We start from the raw sequence: 27,675 nt of genomic DNA on the forward strand, positions 1-27,675 counted from the left end.
AAGATTGCTAACTGCTTAGAAATTGCATCTGGTTTAGAAAACCTGCAAATGCCTGGAAGCTGGAGGAATTCATGTGGAAAACATCATACAGCCTTGTCTTGTTTTTGTACTCTCCCCTAGACATCCTTTTTTTGTCCATTGATTTGGTTACAGAGGTAGCTGAATCCTTGGTCTGACCCTATGGAGCTGCTCTTCTGTTCACATATTTTGGTCCCCTTGATAGCAGAAATGGTTACGTGTGCAAATGGGCAGGTAAAAATTTAATGAATCTTATGAAGCAACTTTTAATGATCTTCCCTATCATTACACATCCTTCCATGTGTCAAGCAGAAACTGGATTATAGTGATTACATAGTAGGTGCTGTGCTTGAGGATCATCAAGGAGATAAGGAGCACTTTATAAAAAACGGTCTCTGCCTAGACTATATGCCTAGTTTCATCTAGTCTAGATTAACATCTTCACAAAATTAAGACATATTAAGTATATAATCTTCAACATCCTCACAAAGACCTGGCTTTGGTTCTCCAGTTCAGAAGTGCTCAGACTATTAAACTACCTGGGGATTGATATCCACCTTAAAATAGTATTCTTACCCATTTCACTTAAAGTCCAGTAATCCAAGACAGCAAATGAACTCTAAAAAGTACTTCTTAAAACCAGTATTTCAAACATATTTTAATCTTCTTTATATCATATTTCTAGGTAATCCAATATTATTTTTTTTTCTAATTCTGTTCATTATGCAAGTCCTGGAAGGACTTATATACTTCATCTTCTGTGAGTGAGGGCTCTGCCACTTCTAGTATTATGGCTAATGCAGATGGTGAGAACACTGCAGCTGCAGGTGGAGACTCCAATTCCTTGAAAGGCCAGTGTGGACCCTGAGGGGGGGCACTATTTATTCCATGTTACACAGTGATCTTTTGTTTGCCAGCTTCTTGTCTTGGTTGTCTTGCCCGGATTTTGATTTCCAAATAGCTTTTACAGCAGCCCTGAAATGGACAAAAGAATTAAACAAAAACATACCTTTAAGTAGATTTACATAAATTGCTCTGAATCATTCTCTTCCCATCCACAATCACTGCAACTGCTTTGTAACGTACTTCTTTCCAATCTCCAGAAGGTTGTTCCTGTTTTCTCTGCTGGCAACACAAATATTAAACTACAGAGAAACTTAAATAGTTCACCCCAGGTCTTGTTTGTCATCAGTAATACCATATTTTCATCAAATAAAATGTAAATCACATTGTATGCTGTCCACCTACCAGTGAAGAATCATAAAGATCACGGCAAAGATCACACCAACAGTCACAATGATTCCAGTTGCCAGGCAAAAGACCAGAATGGCATCTGTCGTTGTTCTCCTTGATTGCCCTGTTTCTGTTCTCCTTGACTTTTTTGTTTGCATTTCTGAAGAAAAGAAATACATGGTCATTATTATGTTCAAATTTTCAAACGAATCGGGCATTTAATCTGATGGACAGGACTGAAAAGGAGCAGGGCTTGATTATTTACTATCTGACATCTTTCACAACCTTCAGGCCTTTACGGTATCAGCAGAAGTTAGAATAGTAACATTTTATATCTTCTTTGCAAAGGCATATCTAACCAAGGAAGGTGCAAAGAAGTGGAGATCAAGGCATGTGGAGTGGGATACATGTCACTTAACAGCCGTGAAACACAAAGAACTGCAATTCCTAAAGACAAGGAAAAAATTAAAGAGAGGGAAAAGTATCTATTTGGTACATGTTGTTAAGAGTGACTAACACAACAATATTTTTGCTTTAAGAAATGCTTTCATGTAAGTTTTCAAGACATGTCAACGTAAGATACGTGAATGATAAAGACAGAAAAATTACCACAGGCTGTCTGCCACTCAAGGCAGGCTGACTTCTTTGTTCTGTGCCTGGTACCAGGTGCTCCATCACCCAGGGCTGAGGCACCAAGATACCACCATGCTACAGAAGAATTCTAACAATGGTAATTGCTGCAATAATAATTATAATAATGAAGCCAAAAGAGAGTATGCTAACAAAAAAAACAGATTCAAGGACTTAAGAGCTGCTTTTCAGTTCCCTGTCTCTATCTAGGTCTGCAAAGCCTTTATTTAAAGCAAATAACGACTGAGCATGGAAAGGAGTTGTTCTGCACAGCCCAGAAACACATAGCGAGGAGCAGCTGCATGAAGCTGAGAAGTGAAAAATGTGGCAGGGATATCAAGTAAAAATGCATTTTGTAATGCTGCAGCCTGTTCAACCATTCACCTAAGGAAACTGAAGGCCCTGCCATTACTTAGGCTGTTTCTCTAAGACCAGATGTACCAGTTAGGAGACGACTCTAACAAACAAACCAGGAAGAGTGGAAAATACTGAAGATGGTCAACCAATTTCCTCCATCTGTTTTTTGACACTGGATAAAGAAACGCCTGGAAACCAAACCCAGTCACGTTGTTCTGAAATTTAATTGACCTTATTTGTTCAGCCACATTCAACCAAATCAATGAACCATCAGGCATCGTCCCAGATCCCTCCAGCTTTGACAATTTTACACAAGCCAACTCTAATTTCTCTTTCATTTTCCCTCATATAGTTTCTAAAACTATAAGGTGTTATCTCATTGCTGGCTGGTATGCAAAATTCATGTTCACACTGGTAGGAATTCTGTATAGCAGAATGCCTGCAGGAAAACCATTTCTATTTCTATTTCTATTTCATATCTACTTCTATATAAGGTCCTGTGCCACTGTCATCACTGTAGTATCCAAGCAACTCTACCATCGCATCATTTGAGTTTCATTCTCCTGCATCACAGAATTTTCATTCTGATATTCTTAAACCACAGCTCCTCTATAGGATTCTCCTGATCTTTCTGCAAGATACAGGACAGGTAAGAATGGTGAACTGGCTGAGAATATCATACAGAGTAAGTCTGAATATTGGGGTTTTATACAATGTAGAGCTAACTGCTTTCAGACTAATTCACTGACTGGACTGTGTCTTTTTAGAATTACATGCAGTTGTGGGGAATGGAGATTAATGAAAATTATCTTTGATTTTGCAATTTCATTAATATAATATATTTTCCCCTTGGCAAGATGTGAATTTAGAACTCTAAGAATACCTCTGTTTACAGGCTGTAACAGGACCGTGCTGAAGAGAAAAGCAAGTTTTATGTTATCCACAGCTAACCTACTCAAGTTTTCTTCCTAGGCAAGAAATTCTTCCAATAGTCAAGAACCAGAACTGCCTAAGAGGCAACCTGATAATACAGAGGGGATGCCTTCCAAGTAAACACACGTGTTTAAAATGCAAGCAGGAAGCAGTCAGAAAAGCAGTTTCCCAATAAGCTGGTTCACAATGAGCAAAGACTGATTCACATCAGGTGCACTTTTAAGCCCCCGACTGCACTTGTAAAGTCCACACAACACTCTCAATTAGTGAGAATTTTGCCACAGCCAGAACAAGCCTTAAAAACATCTTCAGCTTACAGTTAAGGTTACAAAGATGTATTTACACCAACTTTTAAAAAAAGTCCACTTAGCTTAGTAAAAGTAGGAAGAACAACTCTTTTTTTGAAACATGCAAAGTCTAGCTCAGTCACTTTCAACCTGAAGTCTACAGCCTACTGTGGGTCTGTGGACTACTTCACTATAAAGAATGATGAAGAAAATCACTATCAATCATATATATTCCACAATTACATTGTAAAAAAAATTCCCAGAATTGCGTGCACCTCCACTGGAAATTTTCAAGGGTTCTACAAACAAAAAAGAGATTGGTAACATACCTGATTGATAGTTTCAAGCAGATTGTCTCCAACCCTATGGAAAGTTTGGCATTCTCACTTTACCTGTTGACTATTTATATTCATCTTAACTAAAAAAGGAATGCACTTAAATGAAATGGAAGGGTGGGATACTGCAGTTAGATTGTAGGCACTGTTGGATCTAAACTATAAAGATCCATTTATTTGTGCAAGTCCGAACAAGGCAGGCAGGAAGGAAAAGACGGAATGCTCAGGTTTAGTATTTAGCTTCCACCAGGGCTTGCTGATTTGAGGCCAGCCCTGTGGCAGAAACCCCAGAGTGTGCTGGTCATGGCTCACTGAAGCCTTTCCAACAGCTCAAATGGTCCAAGCAGCACACACTCCCTCCACCCCAGTCCCTATCTATCTGCTGTGCCAATGGGGGGCACAACAGGCTGGATTAAAGGAAACAAAAGTGTCATCTGTATGGCCACTATCAGCTGCTAAGAAGCTTGACAGCTTTTTTACCTTCTTTGTGCCATCAGAATAATAGGACCTTAGAAAGTTACAGCTTTCTTATTTGGGTCAAAAAAGATACATCACATACCTCCCTCGCACCAAGCACCAGCGCAGGACAGCCGCACACGCTCTGCTGTGATGTGGCCCAGCAACTATATTTGCACTGTATACTACAGTTTAACAAAGCTGCTTTGATTTCTATGCAGTGCAGTGTATCTCTGGACTGTCCTCTGCCTTCATGGAACCCTCTCCCCTTTAATTTGCTTAAATCCAAATACATTCAGAAGCATCTGTTGCCACTGCTAGCATTTCCCTGCAGAAAGTATCAGCAATACAAAATCTGTCTCTACATTCTATTCTGTCATTTCTTCAATAAGAAACAGGTTCATAATAATGTAAATCATGTACATCAAGAAAGTGGAACACCTGCTTTTTCAGCACCTTTCTGTCCAAAGGAAACCCACTACTTCTGCCAGCAGCACTGTTCCTCTTCACCCTCCTCTTCGCCTGGGGTTTTCACTGACCTGGAGTTCCTCGTAGACCATAATGTTGACTGTACAGCAGTGCTCCATCTACAAGCAGACACTCGACCAATTGTTTATACGGTCCAGCAGCCAACAGGAGTTCTTTCCACCAGTTTTCAGATCCAGAAAGTATGTATCAGTTTGGCAGAGAGGAATGAGATATTGCCTCTGCAGACTGTTTTTTTTTTTAACTTAATATAATGGTAATGCATAGCTTTTTTGTTTGCCTTCTAGATTATCTATAAGCTTTTTTTTTTTAAGTATTAAAAATGGATGGATATATGCTAATGGGAGAGCAGGATTACATACACACAGAGGAGATCGAGGCTGTTAATCTTGGGTACTGGGATTCCCCATTTCATTTCTGTGCAAGTGCAAGGACAACACGGCCATGTGGTTACACATTTGTACAGTAGCCAGTTACAGAGATGTGACTTTTCTCTCTCAAGGAAGCTCTGGCACTGAAGTCATCAGCAGGAAATGAACTGAAGAGAGATAGAGGCTAGAATGGCCTCTGAGACACAGAAACGCTATTGCCTCCATCTTCTCCACAGCAGTGCCTCTAGACACACACCCCAACTCGCTCTCTCGCTCATGAGAAGCATGGAGCTTGGAGCACAGCTGGGATCTCAGTAGGCTGACACCCTTCACATAGCATCCTAATGAGGATCGTTCTCTGCTCTTGCATTCCTCCCTTGCAGAGTCCTCCCTCCTCACAGAACTATTATTAGTAAATACGAATAAACCGCCTTCCAGCTCCAAAGTCTGCACAAAACACTGCACAACACAACAGGCGGGAGTGTGAAACAACACCCTTCAGTGTTTCAGGGCAGCTATTTAGTAAGAAGGACATATAGAAATGTCAATTATTATAAGATAGGATTTTCCTTGCAGAGTTCTCAATAATTTTTGATGAAGATAAAATACTCTTTTTTTTCCTGGTTATGTTTTCCTTGCTACAAAAGACAAAGAGAACCCATAGGTCTGAACAGTTCTGAAAACAAAAGGAAGAGCCAAATTACTAAAGACTACTCACTTATACAAAAAGGTCATTACAGCTGTTCATCCAAAGGTCACTGAGAAGCGCAGTGATCACTGGTAAAGGACACATGGACGTTCTTCATGCATAGATTTAAAATTAACTCACACGACGTTTTGCCACATGGGAAACATACACAAATTCCTGTGAGGTTTTACCTCCCCTTTTGCAACATGTCCTTCCTTCCTCCTACCTCACACACCTCAAAATCTGAAGCAGAAAGTGTCATGCTATGTATTTTCAAGTAGTGGCTTTGAGGCCAGGCGTGCAGACGGTGTTGCTGAATCTGGCCACTGCTGTTCACGTGGGTAAAACATCAGAACACTGGAAAGAGGACGAAGGATGAGACAAAACCAAACACATTTGCCCCTTATCGGCCGCATTGATAATTTTTAGCTCTGTTGATGACTTCAAGGCTTTCTCTCTAGGTAAGTGCCAAGAAGAAAGGCCAGCCATGGAGCAAACACATTTCCACATCCCCTGCCCTGTCCTGTAGCTCTGGCATAAAGAAATGTATCTCTGTGGAATAGTGAAAGGAGTGATCTATGTGATGAGAAAGACAAAATATACAAACTTAAGCTTATCGACTTGAGTGAGGCTGAGAGATGGTCAGAATCGCCTCAGTTGCATTAAAAAAAAAGTCATTTAGGAGGCAGTAGAGAGGACCCGCTCTTTTCCTGACTAAAATGGATTTGTCCGCTCAGCTGGTTCAAATACACCTCCCCAAATCTATACGAGACGCTCTCCCCACAGACAGTTTGGCCGGTTGAAGGGGGTGCGGGTGCCTGTGCCCAGGCAGTGAGGGGCTGCGGGGCGGCCTCTGTGAGGGGAGGCCGGGGCCGCCCCGTGCCGGACACGGCCGGTTCCAGCCGGATCCAACCCGCCCGCCCGGGTGGGGGCCGGCAGGCAGCCAGGGTCAGCCCACCACACCTGCCCAGCTGCGCTGACTAGAAACCTCTGCGGCCAGCTTTGGATGCTGGGAAAAAATCCAGTTCAGTCCTGTAGATTACCTGAAAAGGGAGACTTTTGTCCTATTGCTGACACTGATTTTTGTGATTCTGCCCTTCTTTACATTTCAGCTTGGAGACCCGAGAGATGAATGGCAAAGAAAAAGATGTTTGCTCAACAGAAAGACTTAGATTTTCCAGAGTAGGTAGAGAAGCCATCTTGCTTGACACGGGTGATAACTTGTCTCAAATTCGCCAACCCTCATTTCAAAAAGTCTTTTACTGAGGAACTGGGAAAGGCAGCGTTGTACCATGAGCGGAAACATTACCCCTTGCCAGAGTCTGAACAACGCATCAAGCCACGCTCCCAGAGAACAGAGCAGCTCTGCAAAATACAAGGCAGCAGCTAAGACAATCTACATCCAAACACAAGGAGTCTTGCCGCGTCCACTGATGCTGTCGGAAGGATCTTTCTCGTTTCCTCCTGATCCTGTTGGAAAAATAAATGCAATCTTCTGATCTGGCTAGACTTCTGACCATCCACAGAGAGCAAAACCAGATCTGTATGATGAAAGTCCTGGTACATTCTCAACCAAAACTTCAGCTGATAACTTCTTCTCTTTACCTAATTAAGAGTTAATAATTTCTAAAGTCCAGACAATGTCACTCCTGGGGAAGCAAAGCCCACAAACTCCTTTGGGCATCTACACACCTCTGTACAAAGCCAAAGGATGCTGATCTGGCACTGAGCAGAACAACCCATTCCTTTTAAGCTATTTAATAAACACTAGAGCTTGTCTTCCTCAGATTCTAGTCGTAAATATTTTCTGAATCAATAAATCTCAGTCCTTGTAAGAAGTTCTCAGTGGGTATGTCTGTTGGGCAGGTTTCATCTGACCACTTTTCACCAAGACTACTCAGTCACAGTTTAAACACAAGTGTGTGAGTCGTCCTATTGATGACTCACCGACTCAAGTCAATGGGACCATTTGCATACTTAAACCTAAAACAGATTATGTGATCTGCTAATTCAGGTCTCAAAAAGGAAGCTTCCTCTGTACAAAAAGGAATGTAGAGACTGAATAGTGGGAGAAGGAAAAAAAAAAATAAAAGCTTTGGGTGTTTTGTGACTGCCAGATGGATTTAGAAAATGAATAAACAAATTCCATGTTACTGTACAATGGCAGAAAGGACCTCAATAGAGATACAGGAAATAGCCTATCTTACTGAAGAGAGAGGAAAAAACCAGGATTCCCAGGCCAGACAGTTTTACCTAGGTAAACAACATGGAGGGGAGAAACACGGGGAGGGGTATCTCCAAGGTTTTCTTTCTTTCTAGTTTGCCATAATTTTGCCTAAGACCTGAATCTACATTATTTCAGGAAAAACTTTAAATTTTGATGAGCAAGGCACTTTCACCCCTTCTCTGATTAGGAAAGATCGAGTTTCCATGCGGCTGTTTTCATGGTTTGAAAAAATCAGCACACTGCTACTTTTCCTGATGAAGTCAGCAAAAATCCCATTAGCAGAGGAGGTGAGAAAGATAGTACTGGGGAACTGTTTTATGATGTAGTCTTTTTAATGATAAACTTTGCTAAATCCATTGTGTATAAGTAAATTCCACATAGCCACTAAAAAAAAAACCCAAAAGGTTGTTTTCCTGCTTCAGTTTTGAAGTGGAAAGGAGACTTAACTGCAGAACCCATGCTGCTGGTGCTACGTGGCTTAGTGAGGCAAAAAGAAGTCTATGTTACCCAACCTGGGTGCAGTAAAAAATAAGCAGGTAATAGGAAAACCTCCTTATTTTAGCTTGAATTTTTACAAAGGATAAAGAAAATATTCATTCCTACCACAAGGAACCTCTTCATTCCCATTGTGTCATTTCTTTTTATATGTCTCTTTTATTGGCCTGCATTTCATGACAGTCATTACCACAGCACACAAACTCCTGCCTATATACTACTGGTGACATGCAATCCTACAAAGATTGAGTACTACATAAAAAACACAAGGCCATATCACTAGAAGACTGTAAGCGTCTCTATGAGCTTACCAGTTTTTGCGTAGACTGTGTATTTTACAGAGGCAATTATATTTCCATTTTCTTGAGTTTCACACTGGAAAGTAACCGAGTGGGTATCTCTGCAAACTTCCATAATAGCTGAATCATTGGGAAGAATGTGTGCTGTCTAGCCATATATAAAAGAAAAGAAAAAAAAAAATGGGGGGTTGTATTTTTTCAAATAGATCTGCAAAGATGAGCTGCATTGTGTCAGATGCACAGAAAAGTGCTTATTCTACTCCCAACAGCTTTCAACCTGTCAGGACCTCTTGGCCCCTGGGAAAAATTCTCCCATCTCTTCAGCACCTCCTACTTGAACTGGGAAGGGCAATGTGGTTGCGACTTGCTGACACGTATGCACTCACCAGCCACTATGCCCCATTTTTCTGAAATAACAGTAAACATTACTCTCTAAAATTATTGTTTCCCCCATATAAACAGAAAATTGAAGCTGCATAAAGGAGCAAAGCCATGCGAGTCCTTGTATTACCAACTCGCCAGTGAGAAATCAGGGCTTATTTGCATTACGACAGCAAAGGAAATAATCTGCCCAGAAGTCTGTACAATTCAGATGGAGCATGTGGTAAATACATGCAGTATACAATTTTTCTGCAAAGTGGGGTTCAATTACTCACCTTGTTTAGAACTAACATCTTCCAAACATATTTAAATCGGTTTTCAGGAGGTATATAAATACAAGGCATCTTCACACAGGCAAGGCCCTCAGAAATTGGTGTTCCCCCTATAGGAGGAATTTTTAATAGGTACATCATCAGCTATATGAAACACCTCTGTATAGATCATAAAGTTTGTAATTCTTCAAACCACAGAATGTTACTTGGAAATTATCCCTTCCCTTAAAATTACTTAAAATACTTTTTGCTTGGTCTAATGTCTGGAATGAAGCATATAGCAGAAAAATGGTATTTTACAGGGACTTGAAATCAAGCACACATCGGTACAGAAATGAGATCTGAAACATTACTGGATTGCTTAACAGGGTAACTGGAGGGTGAAATGTAATCACTTAATTCCACTTCCACCACACTAACAGAGAATAAGGATGTTTCCTTTGCATCAACTTATTTGTTCTAGATTACTGTATCACAGTGTTCCACTTACATCCACAGTCTACCGGCCCCCGGCATTCCTCCACACGGACAATACATTTTGCTTCAGTCCCAGGGCATCCACTGGTTAAGAGAACTTCTCGAATGCCAATCCCTTTGGGGGGAGAAAAAAAAATCTTTCACTCTGCATTTCTTCATTTCCTTCATACTTTGTTTTTGCTTTCTCGTTCTTTAGCCTGAATGTTAATATGATGGATCTACCAAATACCAGGCAAAAGAGATCTTCTCAGAGTGCCTTGCTAAAGCTATCCCATGTTGGTATCTAAGATTTCAAGACATCTACTTCTGTCAGACTCTGCACCCTAGGGAGCCAGATTCCTAGGATCATCACGTGTCAGAAAAATAACTGAAAATTAATTCAAAACTTTTCTTACAGAAAAAGAGTTTGAAAAGAAACTAATACATGTTCTGCAAAAGAGTTAATTCACTTTAAATATCAAAGCATTCAGGCTCCTGGTCTTTAAATGCTCAAATCAGAAGGCACAGAGAATACTGTACAGACTGCCAACTCAATCTGCCTCCAGTCTTGTGACTGTCTGAGTGTCTTCAACTCCCACCAAGGTCAACAGAAACTGAAGGCACTAAAAACCTCCTGGCACTGGGACTGAGGAGTCTGAAGTTACCCAACAGTGGCCTGCAGTGAGTGACACAGGAATACCACCAACAGCCTCCAAAATGAAGCCTCTCATAGCACAGAGCCTGGTGGTCAGTAACATAGGGCTTCTCATGAGAAACAGCTGAAATCAAGTGTTGACCACCAGCACTCCACCTGCAACATGGAGGGTCCTACTGAAGATAAAGAACAGGAGATAACCTATCACAAATGTGTAAAGTTAAGGAAAATTCCTACACAATGTTCAAGGAAGAAAAAAAATTGTTCACTCTCACTATCAGGATTTCAATGGGAACATCTTCATTTTAACAATTGCAAACAAATTCAAAACAAGTGCTATAATTGTTTTTGCCAAACAGTGTGTACACAGTTCATTGGAATGACATAGCTTGTGGGGGAGGCGGGAATAATATGTTTAGGCCCAGTAAACACTGAAGGTTTTGCCATTTTTCCAGAACCACTTTGTTTACCAATAGGCATGGAAAAACGAGAGTTAAACCCCCCATGCAGTAGAATAATAAATAGGAAATTGCTTTGAATATTGTATTTATGATGTATCTGCCTTCCTTAAATGTGTATTATATAAACCAATAGATTTCAGAATGTTTCAGAGATGTCATGTAGCTCATGAAACAGAACTTCAAGTGACAGAGGAGACACCACCACTTACTGAAAATGACACAAAACAAGGATTGTTCTCCGCTCCAGAGAATGTCTCATCTCATGGATGCAGAGACAGAGGTGTAAATGGCAGTGAACTGACACTTTTATTAAAGGCATTTCTCTTTCTTCAGTGCCATGTAGGTTTTTTAGCTAACAAAAAAGACACAAAACCTATGAGAAGCCAAAAGGCTGTCTTGATAAAACCTGGGTGCTGGGCTAACTGTAGTCACATTCATCAGGAAAAATCTCACCATGTCTTATCTATGGGAATATTAAAATTTGGGAAGTATATCATACTGAAAGTGTTGATGAAAAAAGCTCTTTTAATTAGATCTGCAAGTTCTTTTGGTACTCCTCTCCTTCTTCCTTTTGGACAGCTTTTTCTTTCATTCCCATGTTTCCTTTCCCTACCTCTTCTTAGTAGCTGCCAATACTGATGAAATTAATCTACTGAGATGTTCTAACAAATTAAGTCGTAACTTCAACAAGTCATACAAGTTAACCTAACAGAAAACTGGCCACAATGCAGTAAAATAAATTACCTAAATGAAATTCAGCCTAGAGAAATGTAAATTAATAGACTGGGGGAGGGGTGGTGAAGAGGGATGACCCACAAAGAACTGAATACTTAGCAGTACAAAGAGAGCCATTATGAGAGAAATCTAGAGGTAAGAGTGGCCAAAACAATTAGACCACAAAGAGACTAAGGCAAAATTGAGGCAGGTATGACAAGACATCATTAATATATGCTTTAATTATGCTTTAATGCCTCTGTAAACCTGGACTATGACTAGAGGAGCAATGGATCTGAGCCACAGCATTACTGGGGAAAAATTAAGAAAATTGAGTCAGTTCAGAAAGCAAGAAATATAAAGGGCTAGCTAGAATCTAGGGAATAAGAAGGACTATGAAGGAGACAAAGAGCTTAGAGCTTTACTGGAAGAACCAAGAAGCTACCTTTCAGCCTTTCAACAGACAAACTTGCCATGCATTGGACAGCCCCGGCTAGAGTGAAGGCTACAAACACAATCCGGACTCCAGATATGAGATGATGCCTTTTTCTTTTTTGTTAGAGCTTGCCCTTCCTGATTCTTCAGTAAGATTATATACTTTTCAGAATTAAAGGTGTGAAACATTTTGTATTGGGTCTGGCTGAGATGGAGTTAATTTTCCCCACAGCAGCCCTCACAGTGCTGTGCTTTGTATCGGTAGCTGAAATGGTGCTGATAACACACCAGTGTCTGGGCTACTGCTGAGCAGTGCTCCCACAGCATCAAGGCTGTCTCTTTACACCCCCGCAAAGACCAGGAGGCTGGGGGTGGGCAAGAGGCTGGAAGGGGACACAAGCCGGGACAGCTGACCCAAACTGACCAAAGGGATATTCCATACTATGTGACATCCTGCTCCGCAATAAAAGCTGAGAGAAAGGAGGCGGCGCAGGCATTTTTATTAAGGTGTTTTTCTTCCGAAGCAACCGCTATGCATACTGAGGCCCTACTTCCCAGAAAGTGGCTGGACATCACCCGCTGATGGGAAGTAGAGAATAATTTTGTTTATTTCCTTTGTTCCTGTGCACAGCCTTTGATTTTTTTTATTAAACTGCCTTTATCTCAACCCACAACTTTTTCATTTTATTTTCTCCCCCTGTTCCGCTGAGGAGGGGAGTGATAGAGCAGCTTAGTGGGCACCTGGCATCCAGCCAAGGTTAACCCACCACAATGTTAATACTGAAGGACCAAAGATAAAACTGAGACAAAATTTAGTGAAATTCCCTGGAAATACAGAACATTTGAGACATCTGCTACAGGGATGGGACATAAGGAGCAGTTTCTAAGTATCCAAAAGATGTGTGCATCAGAGCAAGTGAGGTTATTAAGAGTCCAGGGATACATATACAGCATTGGTATACAGAACATATAAGCAGATTTGAAATTATGAAGTAAAGAAATATTAAACCACGTAGAAGCAAAAACAACCTCCTAAACCCATAACGTCCTAAGATGTGAAACAGGAGGGAATCAAGGCAGTTCTATCATTGGAAATATGAAAAAGTGACTGGAAAAAAAAGGCATACTCTAGAAAACATCAGATTGATGAGGGAAAAAACTCGCCTCTCTTTCTTTTTCCTGTGGTCTCACGAGAAGCTGAATTTGTTCAGAAAAAAATTAAGAGCATTTCTGATTCAAGACTGCTTCCTAAGCAATATAATTACCACCTCACAGCAGTTTCCATCATCACCACAAACGCAGAGATGTCTTCTTAAGGCTCATCTCATTTTTCCTCTCTCCCTTCCTACTCCAGAATGATACCTCTCCTCTCCATTGCACAATTTATAAATTGTATAAATGTGGAATACAGAACAGGCTACTGCAGGCAAGCAATTTTTTGGCAATATTGTATGTGGGAAGACATCTGTGAGAAGCATCAGAAGATCTTTCATCTTCTGAACATCTCACAGATGTTCACAAATAGCGAAAATTGTTACTTTGGGGAAGGCAGCTCATGTGCCAATAAACGTAGGGAACTGGTTTAAAATAGGAGCTTGCAGGCTGTGAAATTAATAAAACAACAGATCTGACCTAAACTCCTAATGACAATCAGCTTGATTGTTTTTGTTAATTATAGTTATTGGCAATTGAAATCAATGAGAGGTGAACGAGGGCAAGCCAATTACAACTGCTAAATTGCTACAGTTAGCACTTTTTTTTTTTTTTCCAAAACAAATGACAATATGTTTTATTCATCTGCTTTGCTACTTACCACATGTAACTGTGCATACTCCAAATTCTACTTCCGTGGACACAGTGGCATTCAGACCTGAAAACAAAGTCTAAAGTTACATCTCTAATACAATGACAGGGGTAGAAATGCTAAATTAACAGGAAACTCACTCCTTGATGTTTTTACTACTTGTTAGTTGAAATGTGAAATTCGCCAACATTTTTGCTTTCACTAACTAGACCAGAAAAACAAGACACTTATGAAAAAATTATCATAAAATCCAGTGTAAATAGCATTCATGCTTAAACCTTAAGATGATTCTTTAAAAGCAAAAAATGCATTTTTCTTCTAAACCAGCCTATGATATTAAATTAGCCTACTGAATGCTCTGGGAAGTGCAGTGTCTAGGTTCTATGCAAATTAGAGGTCTTCCCTGAAAAGAGTTAAGAAAAATTTTCATTAAACAATATTCAGTTAACTCATTTCCTTGTTTTTTTCTGGCTAATGTACATGTTCCCACATGATTTTTTCCTCATCACACTTCAAGGTCAGGTTTAGACAGCCAGCACAAAGATGAGTCAACCAGGTAGAGTATTTTAATTAGGTACTAGGGTTTTAATCACTGTGATTGGGTTCCTTCCATTTTTTAATTTTTTTGAGGTTACAGAATGGGTTTCACAGAATGTACAAAAGGTTCTCATCTCCATCTGGGATTCAAATCTGGATTATATATTTTATTCCTAATAGCATGCAATTTGAATGTTTGTTTATAAGGATACTGAGACACAGTAACTGTTCCATAGAGAAACTAACTTAGTGAAGCTCCTTTGCAAATTATTCATTAAATAAGCAATAGGTCTTTTCAATTCTTCCAAATGCAAAGAAAAAGTCACTATGACTGTTTTTACAAGTCTACACTGCCAGTCCCGCCTACTCAGATTATTTTTTTCTGATAACAAATACTTACCAATGTAAAGTTTGCTTTCACTGTCTCTCAGTTTTTTATAGTCAAGATTTATGTTTACAAAATGTTATTTCTGTGCAGTAATGCAAGTTTATATATCACTTCTTGCTACTAAATCTCTGAGTAACATTTACATTTTTCACACACTATCCAAAACTTTAAATTTCTCAGGTTGAAAGGAACGGATCCATTTCTCTTGCAGTCAGTGATATACAAACATAAAACCTTTATTCCTCCATTGTACAGGATTTACACTACAGCAGCACAGTGCATTCTCCACAATGATACACTGATACTGAACTCTTTCTCCCAACATTATAAATGAGCCATCAAAATCTTATTCTTCTGTTATCTCTAACTGTCTCTATGGTTTTGACATTTACTTTAGCATATAAGCTGTGCTCGTCAGAACAGTCTTCTAGTGTATGCACAACAATCGTTAAACAATAACTTAACTATCCAGTTGAATGATAAAAAATCCAACCTTACCCAAAACATAAGGAAAAAAATGGTAAGATTAAAATCCTATGAAAACAGAGACAACCTTTAAAACAGCTAGTGTATCCTCAAACTCTGTCTCTAATGTGCCTTAAAAAATAACTTCTTTAGAAGATGGTCCCCACCATGGACATCCTCTCAATTTCCCTTAGCTTCTTTTAAATTAACGAGGCAGTCATTCAATGGTCTTGTCTAACGACAACTACAACAGCACAGCAGAGAGGAGGAGGAGAACTTAAGGATCCTGCCTACAGTCTAAATAGTCCTGTTTAAAAATACCTGTTTTCAACTTGGTACAATGTGAGTTGCACTTGTTCGCTTGCGCAGAATAAATGTAAACATGCAAAAATGAATGGGAGGGAGGGCTAGGACAGCTTCAGATTATGTGAATTCTCAACTCAATAGATTTCTGACAAATCATATCAGCTTACGGTAAGCCCCAAACCTCTACCCTGAAAGTAGGCATTACAGTAATTCAATTTTGAGGTGACAAGCTGAGTGTAGCCACAGCAGGGTGTCATCATAGAATCATTTAGGTTGGAAAAGACCTTTAAGATCATTGAGTCAAACCGTAAACCTAACACTGTCAAATCCACGACTAAACCACGTGCCTAAGTGCCGTGCCTACTGCCATTTCCCATCCAGACACAAATTTTTAAAAAAAGAAGAAAAAGCTTTAGAAACAAGAAGAGACACAAAACTTCAGATATTAGTAATAGAAGATTGAGGGACTTTGCTAACCAGTGAAAGCAAACTTCTCCTAATTACAGATGAAGATATCAACCGTGATACCCTTTCAGGGTGCTTCAGGAGCACCACAACGCGCAGCATGGCTCTTTTGTCAGAAATTCATAATGATGAACTGACTATAGCTCTAAATAAAAACATACTGTTATTTTCTAAGCAGTAATACTCTATAGAAACCTCTAAACACATCTAAACATTAAAAGCTGATTGGTTCTAAATTAACAAGTTAATCAGGAATCATCAATCCTGATTTCTGATTGAATGAAATTTTTTAAAAAGCCAGCAAAAAGAAACTTTAAGGGAAACAGGACCAGATTCATTGATAATCCTCTGGATAACATAACACTTTTTATATGAATGTTATGAACCGTCATGCCAATATCAGTACAAAGTTTTGTATTGCTTCCTTCACTTGCATTTCCTCCATACATTTTAAATGAACTAAAATGTTAAGAAAGCTTCTGGTAAGAAACTACGGATCTTTCTACTTATATAAGAAGGCTGGTTCCAGTTGCATCAGGTTCAGATAAAAATATAGTGTCAGCCCTATGCAAAAAGAACTATGTATATAGCTTCCATTAGCATTAATAGGAGTTATATATGTAAATCCCACACATGCTGAGATAAGAATGTGCTAAGGAACTGCATTTACATTCCTGTCAGGGGGCTGCAATTAGTACCAGCACAGCAAAGGCAGCCTGTATTCCTCTCTACATTTGGAAGCCTTGTAAAACCTATGTAGAGCAGAAATCTTTGCCATTATACACCCTTTTAATTACAACCCACAACAGAGCATACACGTGGAATATTTTGATAAGCACTTAAAAAGCCCACGGAAGTCCTACTAAAAATGTCAACAGAGAGCTCTCAAAGTCATGGTTGTGAACCCTAGGGGAACTCGCTCACTCCCGAGTTGGGCACCTCGTTCTTGCCAAGTGTCGCGGCTTTAGTACTTGTGGGGTCCTGAAAGTCAAAGTGCAGCGGGGAGGGGGAGCAGCATTGCTCCATCCCCAAAGCGATAGCACCAGGGGCAGCTGCGGGGACGCAGGTTTCCCGGGACGGAAATCTTTCCACGGGCAACTGGTTTTGCACTTGACAACGCGTCAGCTGTGAACCTGTGCGGTTCCTTGCTCGACGACAGACGGAGGGGGTTTGCACGTATCCGACTCTCCGTAGCCCACACTTTCGGCTACGAGAGTGACGAGCAGATCTGGAGCTTTCCCCGTCTCCCCAGCCTCCCCCTTCAGGAGGGCCCCTGTGATGCTGCACGGCTTAATAAAGCACTGAATTCACTCTGACACCTTCCCACTGCCTGCATATGACACCCGGGAGAGCGCGTTACATCCTGGCAGTGATTAAGCCTCGCTCAGAAAGCACGACTCCGGGCAGCCCCGCAAATATCTGCTCTTCCACTCGAAACCTGGTCTCCCCTGACCCCCCGCCTCCAGAGGGGGAAGCCGGCCGGGGAGGGGGAAACTCCCCTCGGCGGGAGCGGCAATCGCCGGATCTGCGGGAGAAGCCAGAAGGGGAGACGGGCGGGCAGCCGTCCGGCCTCCGGGGGGAGACCAGCGCCCGCACCTCTCGGCGAGGAGCCCCGGCGCCGGAGGGCGCGGTTCGGGCCGGGGCTGGCGGGGACGCCCGCGCCGCCCGCGGCCGCCTCACCCGGCTCGCCCCGCCAGCCCGGGGCCTCCGCCGCCTCCGCGCTGCCGCCGTTCGCGGCTCCCGCCGCCAGCGAGGCCAGGAGCGGGAGCAGGAGCAGGGGCAGGAGGAGGGCCGGCCGCCCCGCCGCGCCGCCCGCCCGCAGCGCCATGCCGCCGCGCTCCGAGCCCGCCGCCGCCCGGCAACCCCGGCCGCGTCACAACGGGCCCGGCCCCGGCGGAGCTGCCGGCCCCGGCCCCGGGCTGCCGCGGCCGTGCGGCCTGGCTGGTCCGAGGACCCCGAGGTCGTAGGTGGAAGCTGGCAACCGGAGCGAGAGCACTCCGCGGCCGCTTCATTTGCTGTCGCTCGTGCTGGAGTGCTGGAGTGCGCCTTTCTAATAAAATGGGTGGCAGACTTCGTGGCACCCACTGGATCTGACTGCCTGTTGAAGGTGGGCCTGAAGAATAACATTTGCGGTTGCACTGAAGTATCTAGCTCTTCTCCAGAGTCCAGAAAAGGCAGATTTGGATTCAAATCTTTGTGGCCGACTCCAGTTTTTAAAAATACTACCCTAGGTTTTCCACAGTACCTTTCAACTCCCAATATGCTGGAGTCCTGTACAAAGGGGGTCCGTGCAAACTGAAGAAGTGCACCCGTGTTCAGGAAACTGGCAATCGTGCATATGATGGGCACGTTGGACAACCGTTCCGATTGTGAGTGGGACGCCGGACCAGCAGGTAGAGACTGTAAGAGCCTGCTTGCAATAAGCATCCCTGCTACACAAAACCAGTGTTTGTAAGTGACACTGCCACATTTTACACAGAATCCGTGTTGTAGTCTCTGCTTTGATGTTCAGAAAGCCTCTGCAGACGTCCCAAGCTATCTGGGCAAGAACTTCCTCCTCAGTGAGCATGACTTCCATCAGCAACTGCATTTCCCCAGAACAAAGAAACGCAGGCAACCAGAGGGTTGCTTGTGAGTGCAGAGCTGGACCTGGGCTGTGTGAAATTTGCTTTCATGGGAGTTGAAAATGAACAGAGCTTTCCCTGCATTCGAGACTACCTGTGTATCTTATCTGTTTGGCTTAGCCTTTCCTTAATAGTTTCTTCCCAGGACACCTGCTCTCACATGTGCAACAGCAAACAGGGAAGAAAATTTGTGGAACTGATCAAGCTACTTCCCTAAAGCTAGAAGAGAGGCTATTACTTCTACAAAGTACTTGGGAGTCTCTCAGATGTTGAAGGCAGAGAAAGCTGGAGAAGTGGGAAAATACTATTTGATGGGTAATAAGCCATCATTTATTTAATAAAGTTCATAAAGCTGTCAAAGTTGATGTTGTCAAAATAATAATTATCTCCTTAATAATAGCTCCTATTTCTATATCTTCGGGACCCAAAGTCATGTAGAATTAGGAAAAAAGTCAATATTGAATAAAACCAGCTGTCTCTAGGGAAGGGAAAAAGATTGGCCAAATAGGTTAAATCCAAGTGTGTATTCTAGTTTTTCTTTCATTGAGACATTTTCAACACACTTTCCTATCCGTGTGTATGCACGTGTAAAATATGCCTGTACATACACACAGATGCATATATTCTGTGCCACTGTGCCTGCTTGTGATGGGATACAGGAGACACCTTGAAGGAAAGGTGAGTAATTTCCAGGAACAGCACGGCTACATACTTCTCTAGAAGAAATAAATCTTTACCATTTCTACAGAATAAGCAGGAACTCAGCTTTTTAGGCTGGGACCTAGTAAATGGCTGGATGGCATTTTGTGTATTTTCTCAACATTATTAGTTAGGAGCAATGTCTTTTCCATTCCTTCCTTGTACTTCACATACTTGGTGTTAGGCTTGGCCCTCTTTTTACGGTCTATCTTCTGCGCAGGCTCTCTCTCATTTTTTCTGACTCTTATTTTTCTGTTTTTATTAAAAAAGGGGATAACAGTACTAATGGCAACGGGCAATATCCACTTGGCTCATGCTGTTAAGTGGCCCTATGGAGTAGTAGTGAGCTCCCAAGTGGGCAGAGCTGTTCCACCTACTTGTGTTGCTCTCACAGCTGGCTGTACCGCAGGCTGCCCAGAGAGAAGACTGGCAAACAAAACAGCTTGGAAAGAGCTTGTAGCTGCTTGTTCTTCTCCCCAGCCTCAGGACAGCCATAAAGTGTTTCTGCAGTGGGAGTGTGTATTTGGAAGCTTTCTTCCAGGCTGCTCCTTTTCTCTCCTCGCTTGGCACCATCTCCCACACAATCGTTTTCCTCAGCCATTTACAGGAAGAACAGTCTGCCTGGACTTGTAGCCAGTATCACTCCCCTCCCCAGGGTTAGGAGCAGTGGGCAGAGTCACAGTACTCCTTAAAATTACCCATATGTGAAGCCAGGGATGAGAGATGCAGCTAGGAGCAGCAGACAGAGCTTCTTCAGTGTTACAAACACCTGGAATATGATTAGCTCTCAGTTCTGTCTTCAGGCTATATGGGATGTGGACTTTCAGTTCAGCCATACAATGCAAAATGGTTTCTTGCTGACTTGATTAGTCTAGTTGCTAATTAATAGACCAAATAACACCATTACCACAATGCCAACAGATTTGTACTTTAGTCTGAACTCATTCTTGGTAAATTCATGGCCAGATTAGATGCTCAGTAGTTTTCTGAGTTAATAACTGTACTTGCAGAAGGTTCGAGTGGTGTGCAGCCAAATGACATAGACAACATTTAGAGTGAGCCAGCGCAGCCTTGTCCCTTTTATGCACAATGATAACCCTGGTTGTTAACGAGGTAAGGAAGATGTTTGATACTCTTAGAAAACAGGACTTCCATGCAGTGCTGTTTTCTGCAACAGGTCTCTGTTGGTCAATAGAATTTCTTTGTTCTCTGTGCATGTGCCAATAAATAATTCTGTATGTTGTATCTCATTGAAAGCTCCTGCAGCAGGAGCTCATGCCAGAAGCTTAGCACATCTGTAGTGGTCAAGGGGAGGTGGGCAACAGTTCTGAAAAACGCCTCCTCTTGTTTTGTTCCTATGCACAGATAATGGCATGCTTCTTCCACTGGGTAAGAATTGTTGCCATAGTAATGTTTCCAGCACTGCTTTGGATCAATAGCAGAACAGAGGGTTTTTCAGGTATTTCTGTTGTTTGCAAGCCTGCAGTTATCCCCCATATATATTTCTATTCCCTTCTATAAAACAAGTTTGTTCAAAGATCTTTCAGCACTGTACAGTTATGCAAAGAAAGAAACATAAACACGGTATGCAAAGGTCTTGGGTCAGAATCAGACCTCTGATGGGCAAGTGCAGTTCTGTCAAGAGAGTGGAGTTGCATTTGCTTAATCAAAGCCATGAACTTGGCCCTTCTAGCCCTATCAACACCTCACCAAATGCAGGAATGAACTGAAGCTGCAGAACTGGTTGCATTTTTTGCTGAGGGTCCAGATGTAGTTCCATTCACAAATCAGTGGGATTTTTCAGTTGAATTAAAGTTCATTCGCTGGTTCATGGAGACCCTGTAGGTACCTGACATACTGCCACAGCATAGGTTTAAGCTGATTAGATGCTACTAATTCTAGGATGGGAGTGAAATGGGAGCTTTCCAGAAATTGTTAAGGGCTGAATCTACAAAAGCGTGGATTTAGTCACTGCACCGACTCTTTCAGCAACCACCTTCAACACGTAGATCATCAGAATCCACCCATCTGCTCTACATGTGTCAAAAGACTGTGTACATGTTGAATAGAGGCCCCTACATTTCCCCTACATAACCTAGCAGTTAGGGCACATCTCAGCATTTGCAATGAGCTAATTTACATGTTTACTGGGTACAGTCCCAGTCCCAGTTAACAATTTGCAACAGCCATGCTGTGTAGGAGTTTTAAGAGTCAATATGAGCCATTCATGCTAGTTGACCTCTGTGTTGGAGAATGGCTGCAAGCATGGTTAATGTATGAAGGCAGGCTTTGGTTGAAGATGAAGCATTGCCATGTTTTTGTGAATTTAACACAAACAGCTGAGGACAAACTTTTCTGAGTTAGAAAGTGTTCTGCTTGCCATATTGATATACAAGCAATAAAGGAGAGCACGATGTGCTAGGAGTATATTTTGCATCTTTTAAGGAAAAACATCTCAAACTACTTAGATTTCTCCATGGTATAGTGATTCTTATACTTCAGTAGTTTACATCTAAAACTTGCTATTCACAAGCCTGTTACGCATTTTTCTACATGTAGATTCCTCGACAAAAAGCAGTATTTACCTACAGATGCTGCACAAGGCTCCTTCAGGTATTACAGTTATTCACTTCTAATTGGAACGGAAACGTGCTATCTTCTGCAATTATGTGGTACATTTTTTAAATAGCGACTAATATTTCATTGCCTGCTGAAAACCTCTCCAAATCACAAATACAAGTGGCTTCTGCGGGAACAGCGGTAATCAGCACCATAGACACAACTTGGAGAGATTCATTAGAGTTCCCCCACAATTCCTAGGCTGGTGTCTGCATACATATATCACCACTGAGCAGAAAAAATTAGGCACTACTTCTTCTTTTCCTCTTACCTGACATTTCTCAGGAGATCTGGTATTTCATATCTCCTTATTCTCCCCCTTCCTTGCTTCCACCAAAACTGGAGGAGCTTTCCTTTGTCTTCTACAACTCCTTCTTCCTTGCTGGCAATGAGGCCCTCTTGCCTACATCTACACATCTGGCCTTCCAGAAAGGAGAAAGGAGTAGGGGAGGAGGAAAAGATACATGCCTGGGTTTTGTCATGAGATGGAGTCAGGATGCATCTAGGCTGCTGGACACTGGAAACACTCTCGAGTCCTGTGGCTTGTATGTAATTCTTTGTCTTTGTGGCCTTGTGAAGAGAAAGACAGGGGAATTCAACTGAGATTTCTGTCCATGGACAACTGCATGCTGTGATGGTATGATTTTGCCCATGTTATTTAGGAGGTACACACGCCTTCCTGACACTCATCCTTTTCAACAACAATACTTGTTAAATATTTTATGCCAGAAATATCAGAGAATTCAGATATATTCTTGGACTTTCTGAGATAGTCCCATCCATTTTCCTGTTACTCTGAACAGACTTTAGTGAGAAAGGTTAGAGGTACAGTAACTCCACGTGAGGAGAGAGAGATTGAGAAATGGGAGAATCACTGCTGAAACAGTTCAAGCCAGAGGTCACATCTGGTCCCACTGTTACAGCCCCTTTTGGTCAGAGTCGTTGTTCAGATGTAAATAGGGACTGAATACAAGTCAAATTAGTTAAAAGCCTGCTCATGTGAAGGACAACCGAAGTTTTCTTAATAACATCACGGGGATCAAGACCCAAGCCCTGAACATCAACAGTGCTGAGAAGGTGCGGTTTTATCTGTTTCTGGCTTGCACTCAGCACCAGTGAAAATAAAGTCTGCACCATAAAAGAGATTCCAGGTTTTACAAGTAAATGGGTAAATTCATGGCCTGGCGTTTCAGGAGCAAAAATGTGGCCTTAAAATACAGCAGCTGCAGGCATGCTCATCACCTGGTCAACCAGGTCTTTCTGTTAAAAATCTAGCTGATACCTTAGATCAGTTGGAGAAGCTAATTGCTGTAGTGAGGCCTTACTTTTGAGCTCAGTTGCTGTTTGTTCCCTAAGGGAATGCCCCCGAGGCTACCCCTGGCACTTCAGCCTTTCTGTTTACCCACTCTCTCATCCAGAATCCACCCGCCTCCACATGGTGTTCCTTGGCATCCTCGCTAGCACAGAGCTTGCAGTGACTCTAGCTTTGCTCGTCTCTGCACACAAGCGAGAAAAACGCCTGCGTATAAGGCCACACGCGAGTGCCCTGCCACCTGGCCAGAGGCAGGCTGCAAGGCACTGCTAAATAGATGCCAGAGCTTCCACGCTGTCCTACTAGCTTTCCCCCTCAGGCAGCTCATCGCATTCAGGAATCATGCTGTTCTTGTCTGCTGTCCCCTGCAGTTTGGCAGAAGCATCCTCTGAAGAGACCTAGCAAGAGCTAATGCTTATTAACTCCTCCTCAGATATCCATGGGTCTGGATGCACTGAGATACCATGGTAATGAGAGCAGTAAGAGCGTCTAGACAGACAGACAGACAGTAGTCCCACAGCTAGGGGAGAAATTTTGCCAGCAGATACTTTATCAGATTAACTGTTATGTATTCTGAACAGAGGAATGTGAATATGCAACCCATGTGTACGGTGAACCTAGTGATTGCCTGCTATGACACTTTTTATAGCCTATCACCGAAACTCCAGCAAATACGCAATTAACAAAATACTTAAAAAATTAAAATGACATCTAACATCTGACAAGCTGTGTTATTAAAAGGGCTTCTTCAATAGTATAGGGTTTTCCTGGTAGTGATGGGGAGCCAAACCAATCTTCCAGATTACAGTTCTTAAAAGGAGGGAATTAAATCACTTTAAAAGACTGTCTCTTACATAGCCTACACTTAAAAGTCACCACAACCATTTCTGATAAGGATTTCAAAGTGCAAGATGCATTTCTGTCTTAGATGTTGATCAGCTGTGCACCATTCCCTTATGTGCATTTGGCTTGATAAAAATAAATCTTGATTGACTCAGGTGCGGAAATTAGGCATTGCCTTGAATATGTTTATTTGTTTGTTCTCAAGCATAAATTACGTTTGAACAATAAGGGCATGGCTCTCTGAAGGGCTGAGCACCTGCAGCTCACATTCCACTCAGCTGGAGCTATAAATACCAAGCAGATCTGAAAAGCCAGAGTTGTAACTGTTCCGTTGGATGAGATTTATCCAAATGGTATTGATCGACAACTAAATCTCAGTATAGGGCTGCCTTTCCCTTTCCAATTTACCGTGTTTACTTAGAGGCCTAGATTCTGTGTAAAACATTCAGGATAATTTTGTTTAATTAAAAGACTGCAGTGAAAGGAAAGAAAGGCAAAGATGTGCCTTGTTCTGCAGTACAATAAAAAATAAGTAAATACAATTCCAGTTAATTATCCATCACTCAATACAGAGACTTCTACTTAATCTAATCACTGGTTAATTAGATTGTCTCTTTTATTTGATCAAATCTACTGTAACCAAATCATCTGCATTTGCATTGTGCTTTGGTTTTTTTGATGATTTTCTATTATTAAAAAGGTCACCGTCAGGTCGGCTTAGGCCTTTATTTGTTGTTTGATACAACAGGATTTCATATTACATAAATATCTTTCTGCAGAACCCAATTTGAGGCTCAAACTTTTAGAGCTATGCAATTACTGAAGGATCTAAACCATAAGATTGTCAAAGGAATTAGGTGCCACACTCTGATTAAAAAGCAGTATCTTTGACTATCTGGACTCCATTCAATGAGGAATTTCCCAGAATCAACAAGGTATTTCAATAAGGAGTGAGGAACCTAAATGGAAAATACATGCAAGGAAGAGTTTAGGCTCACCATTTCCAATTTAAGTCCCCTCCATTTCCCCACGGTGATCCCAACTCAGGCCAGGGTAGTGCAATGCAGCTGTGTCTGAGTGAGTTGCTCAGCTGATGGATGATAACATGTTAAGCGGCGGTGATTTAGTTGCGTGTCTGAGTCTCTAAAGTAAGTCCTCTTTGGCTTTCAGTGAGACTTATAGCATTTTTAGAGATGTTTTACCTTCCTCTAAGCTAACAGGTATGCTTACCTGATGTAGCTCTCTATCCCAGCTGCCAAAAGTGAAGTGGTGCACAGGCTAAAGCCGGCCTACGAAACTGGCTATTCCTGGGTGTTTTAGAAGAATCAGGAGGAAGATACTTTTTCTTTTAACAAATGGAAAAGATTATGGGCTGCAGTTGAGGGGATTATGATGCCTTGGTCCCATATGGACATTAGCCTACTGCAGAGAGGACACCCTCAAGCTACTCAAGCTGGGATAACTGATAAGCAACCAGACCAGAACTGGGACATTGAAGGGTTCAGAGGACCTGAAAACAAGAATAGCAACGACTCCCTAAATTTTCCCATGTAAATGTGAATACAGTGGCATTCACCGCTTCTCTCTAAAGTGCTGTTCAAGACCATGGTAAGTACATGAGGGAAATTTCCTTATCTTGAATTTGTGAGAGCTGGGGTTGGTGATAAGAGCAGGAATAGTATAATAAAGAGTGCTAATCTCATCATAGCAATCCTGCTGTGTATATTGCTCAGGGCCAGCTCTAGGTATAGGCAAAATAGGCAGTTGCCTATGGCAACAGACTGCTGGTGAAACCAGAGTGAGTTCAGGCTCCTGCAGCCGCCTTTGTCAGTGCGAGCGCCCTGGAGAGCCAGCCTGGTGGCTGTTGCTGGAAGAATCAGGACATGTGAGGCCCTGGCTTTTGATGGCAGCAGTGGAGACCTAAGGGCTTCCCTGCAACTGCTGTCATCCACCCTTTGCTCCCCTGACACCTCTGTCATAGCAGAGGTGGAAAGCGTGACTCTCCAGGACCCTCCCCTGGCTCTGCTGCTGCTCTTTTGCAGCAAAATTCAATCTTGCCGGCACTTCTGAGATGTCTGGAGCTGACTTGCATCATGAGAGTCCTGCGGGCTTACAGTTGCTCGAGGCAGCTTGAGGTTACCTAGACACATATCTTTATTGGCTCCTCAGAGCAATGGCAACACCAGCACTGACAGAAAGAAGTCAGGAAGGTGTCATGCTGCGGCAGGAGAAACAAGCCAGGCCTTGCAGAAATGTGCAGGCGAAGATCAAACAATTTTTCATGAAATCATGCCAGAGAACCAGGGATATTTCTGTGCCAACATAACACAGACATGGTAAATGAAGATGAATTGTTGCAGGGTCGTTCTGGGACCTGAGTCAAAGCCAAGGCCCACCAGCTAGCAGCCTCGCATTTCTAGCCTTCCCTGTTGCATCTTTGACCCAAGCAGAGCCAGAACATCATTTGTGTTGGAAAGTCATAAGTATGATTTCCAGTGCTTTTGCATTATAAAGCAATTTCTGAAAAGTCATGATTTCTCGCTGGCAGGTACTCCATCCTGGGAAGCATCTGAAGAAGTGCTTTTTCGAAGAATTTTATTCCAAGGCTTATGTATTGGTCTGTGTGCATTCGTGTTTACAGAGCACTGAACTGTATTTGCTTTGTTCATTACTAGAAATATTATCTGCTTGCAAAACAATACATGTTTGGGAAGGGATTTGGTGGGAGGGTGAGGTTGCTCAAAGTTTATTTTTGCTCTCGTTGCCAATTACTGCTGATGCCTGCTGCTTAAGTAAGTAGGCTGGTTGAAAAAGGCAGCTCCTTTTTTCCATGTCCATAAATGATCTGCTATCTTTTGGCAGTGGTCTGCGAAGGCATAGCAAGGGCATAAAGTTAACAGCTGGGCACGTACTGACTCCCACCTCTTCTCCACAGGGAATCTCCTTCTGGGCTCAAACAAGGTGAGGTTCAGCTCTGCCTCAAAGACCTGCTGCTGGGTATCTGGGGATCTTGCATATTCTCTGCCTCACTTACCAAGCTTACCATAGCTGTGCAGTCTGAAATTCCTAGTCCTTGTCTTGCCTGGACCACACCTGCAAATAATGTCCTGATTTTTTTTTTTTTCTTTTTTTTCCTTTTAGCTGCAGCTTATTTTGACTTACAGGGCCATCAGAAATAAGCAACTCCAAAACTGCTGGGAATTTAAAGGAGGGTCAACAGCCAGTCAGTGAACGATTCAAAATTCATCCATGCCGCTCACCGTTCCTGGTTGCTCACTCCTAAAAATTACGCGTGAAGAATTTGATTCATTTATTTGTGGCACCACTTTGGAATCAGCAATAGAGTTGTCATACCTCCAGCTTAGTTAAGATGACATTATTCTAGAGACATCTCTTTTTGCCGCCCCAGGCACATGTTTTCTCC

General features: G+C 42.2%; 1 protein-coding gene across 1 annotated transcript; it reads right to left on the reverse strand.

Annotated features, from left to right (window-relative positions):
* Positions 1-329: 329 nt before the first annotated feature.
* SPACA1 (sperm acrosome associated 1) lies at positions 330-17,982 on the reverse strand. Its single transcript, XM_030000579.1, has 7 exons — positions 17,835-17,982; positions 14,003-14,059; positions 9,959-10,060; positions 9,472-9,578; positions 8,828-8,963; positions 1,267-1,411; positions 330-993 (listed from the first exon to the last, which is right to left on the reverse strand). The coding sequence occupies exons 1-7, from the start codon at positions 17,980-17,982 to the stop codon at positions 900-902; spliced, it is 789 nt and encodes a 262-aa protein (XP_029856439.1). The 3' UTR covers positions 330-899.
* Between the last annotated feature and the right edge of the window lie 9,693 nt (positions 17,983-27,675).

Source organism: Aquila chrysaetos, chromosome 2, assembly GCF_900496995.4.
Source record: "Aquila chrysaetos chrysaetos chromosome 2, bAquChr1.4, whole genome shotgun sequence".
NCBI lineage: Eukaryota > Metazoa > Chordata > Aves > Accipitriformes > Accipitridae > Aquila > Aquila chrysaetos.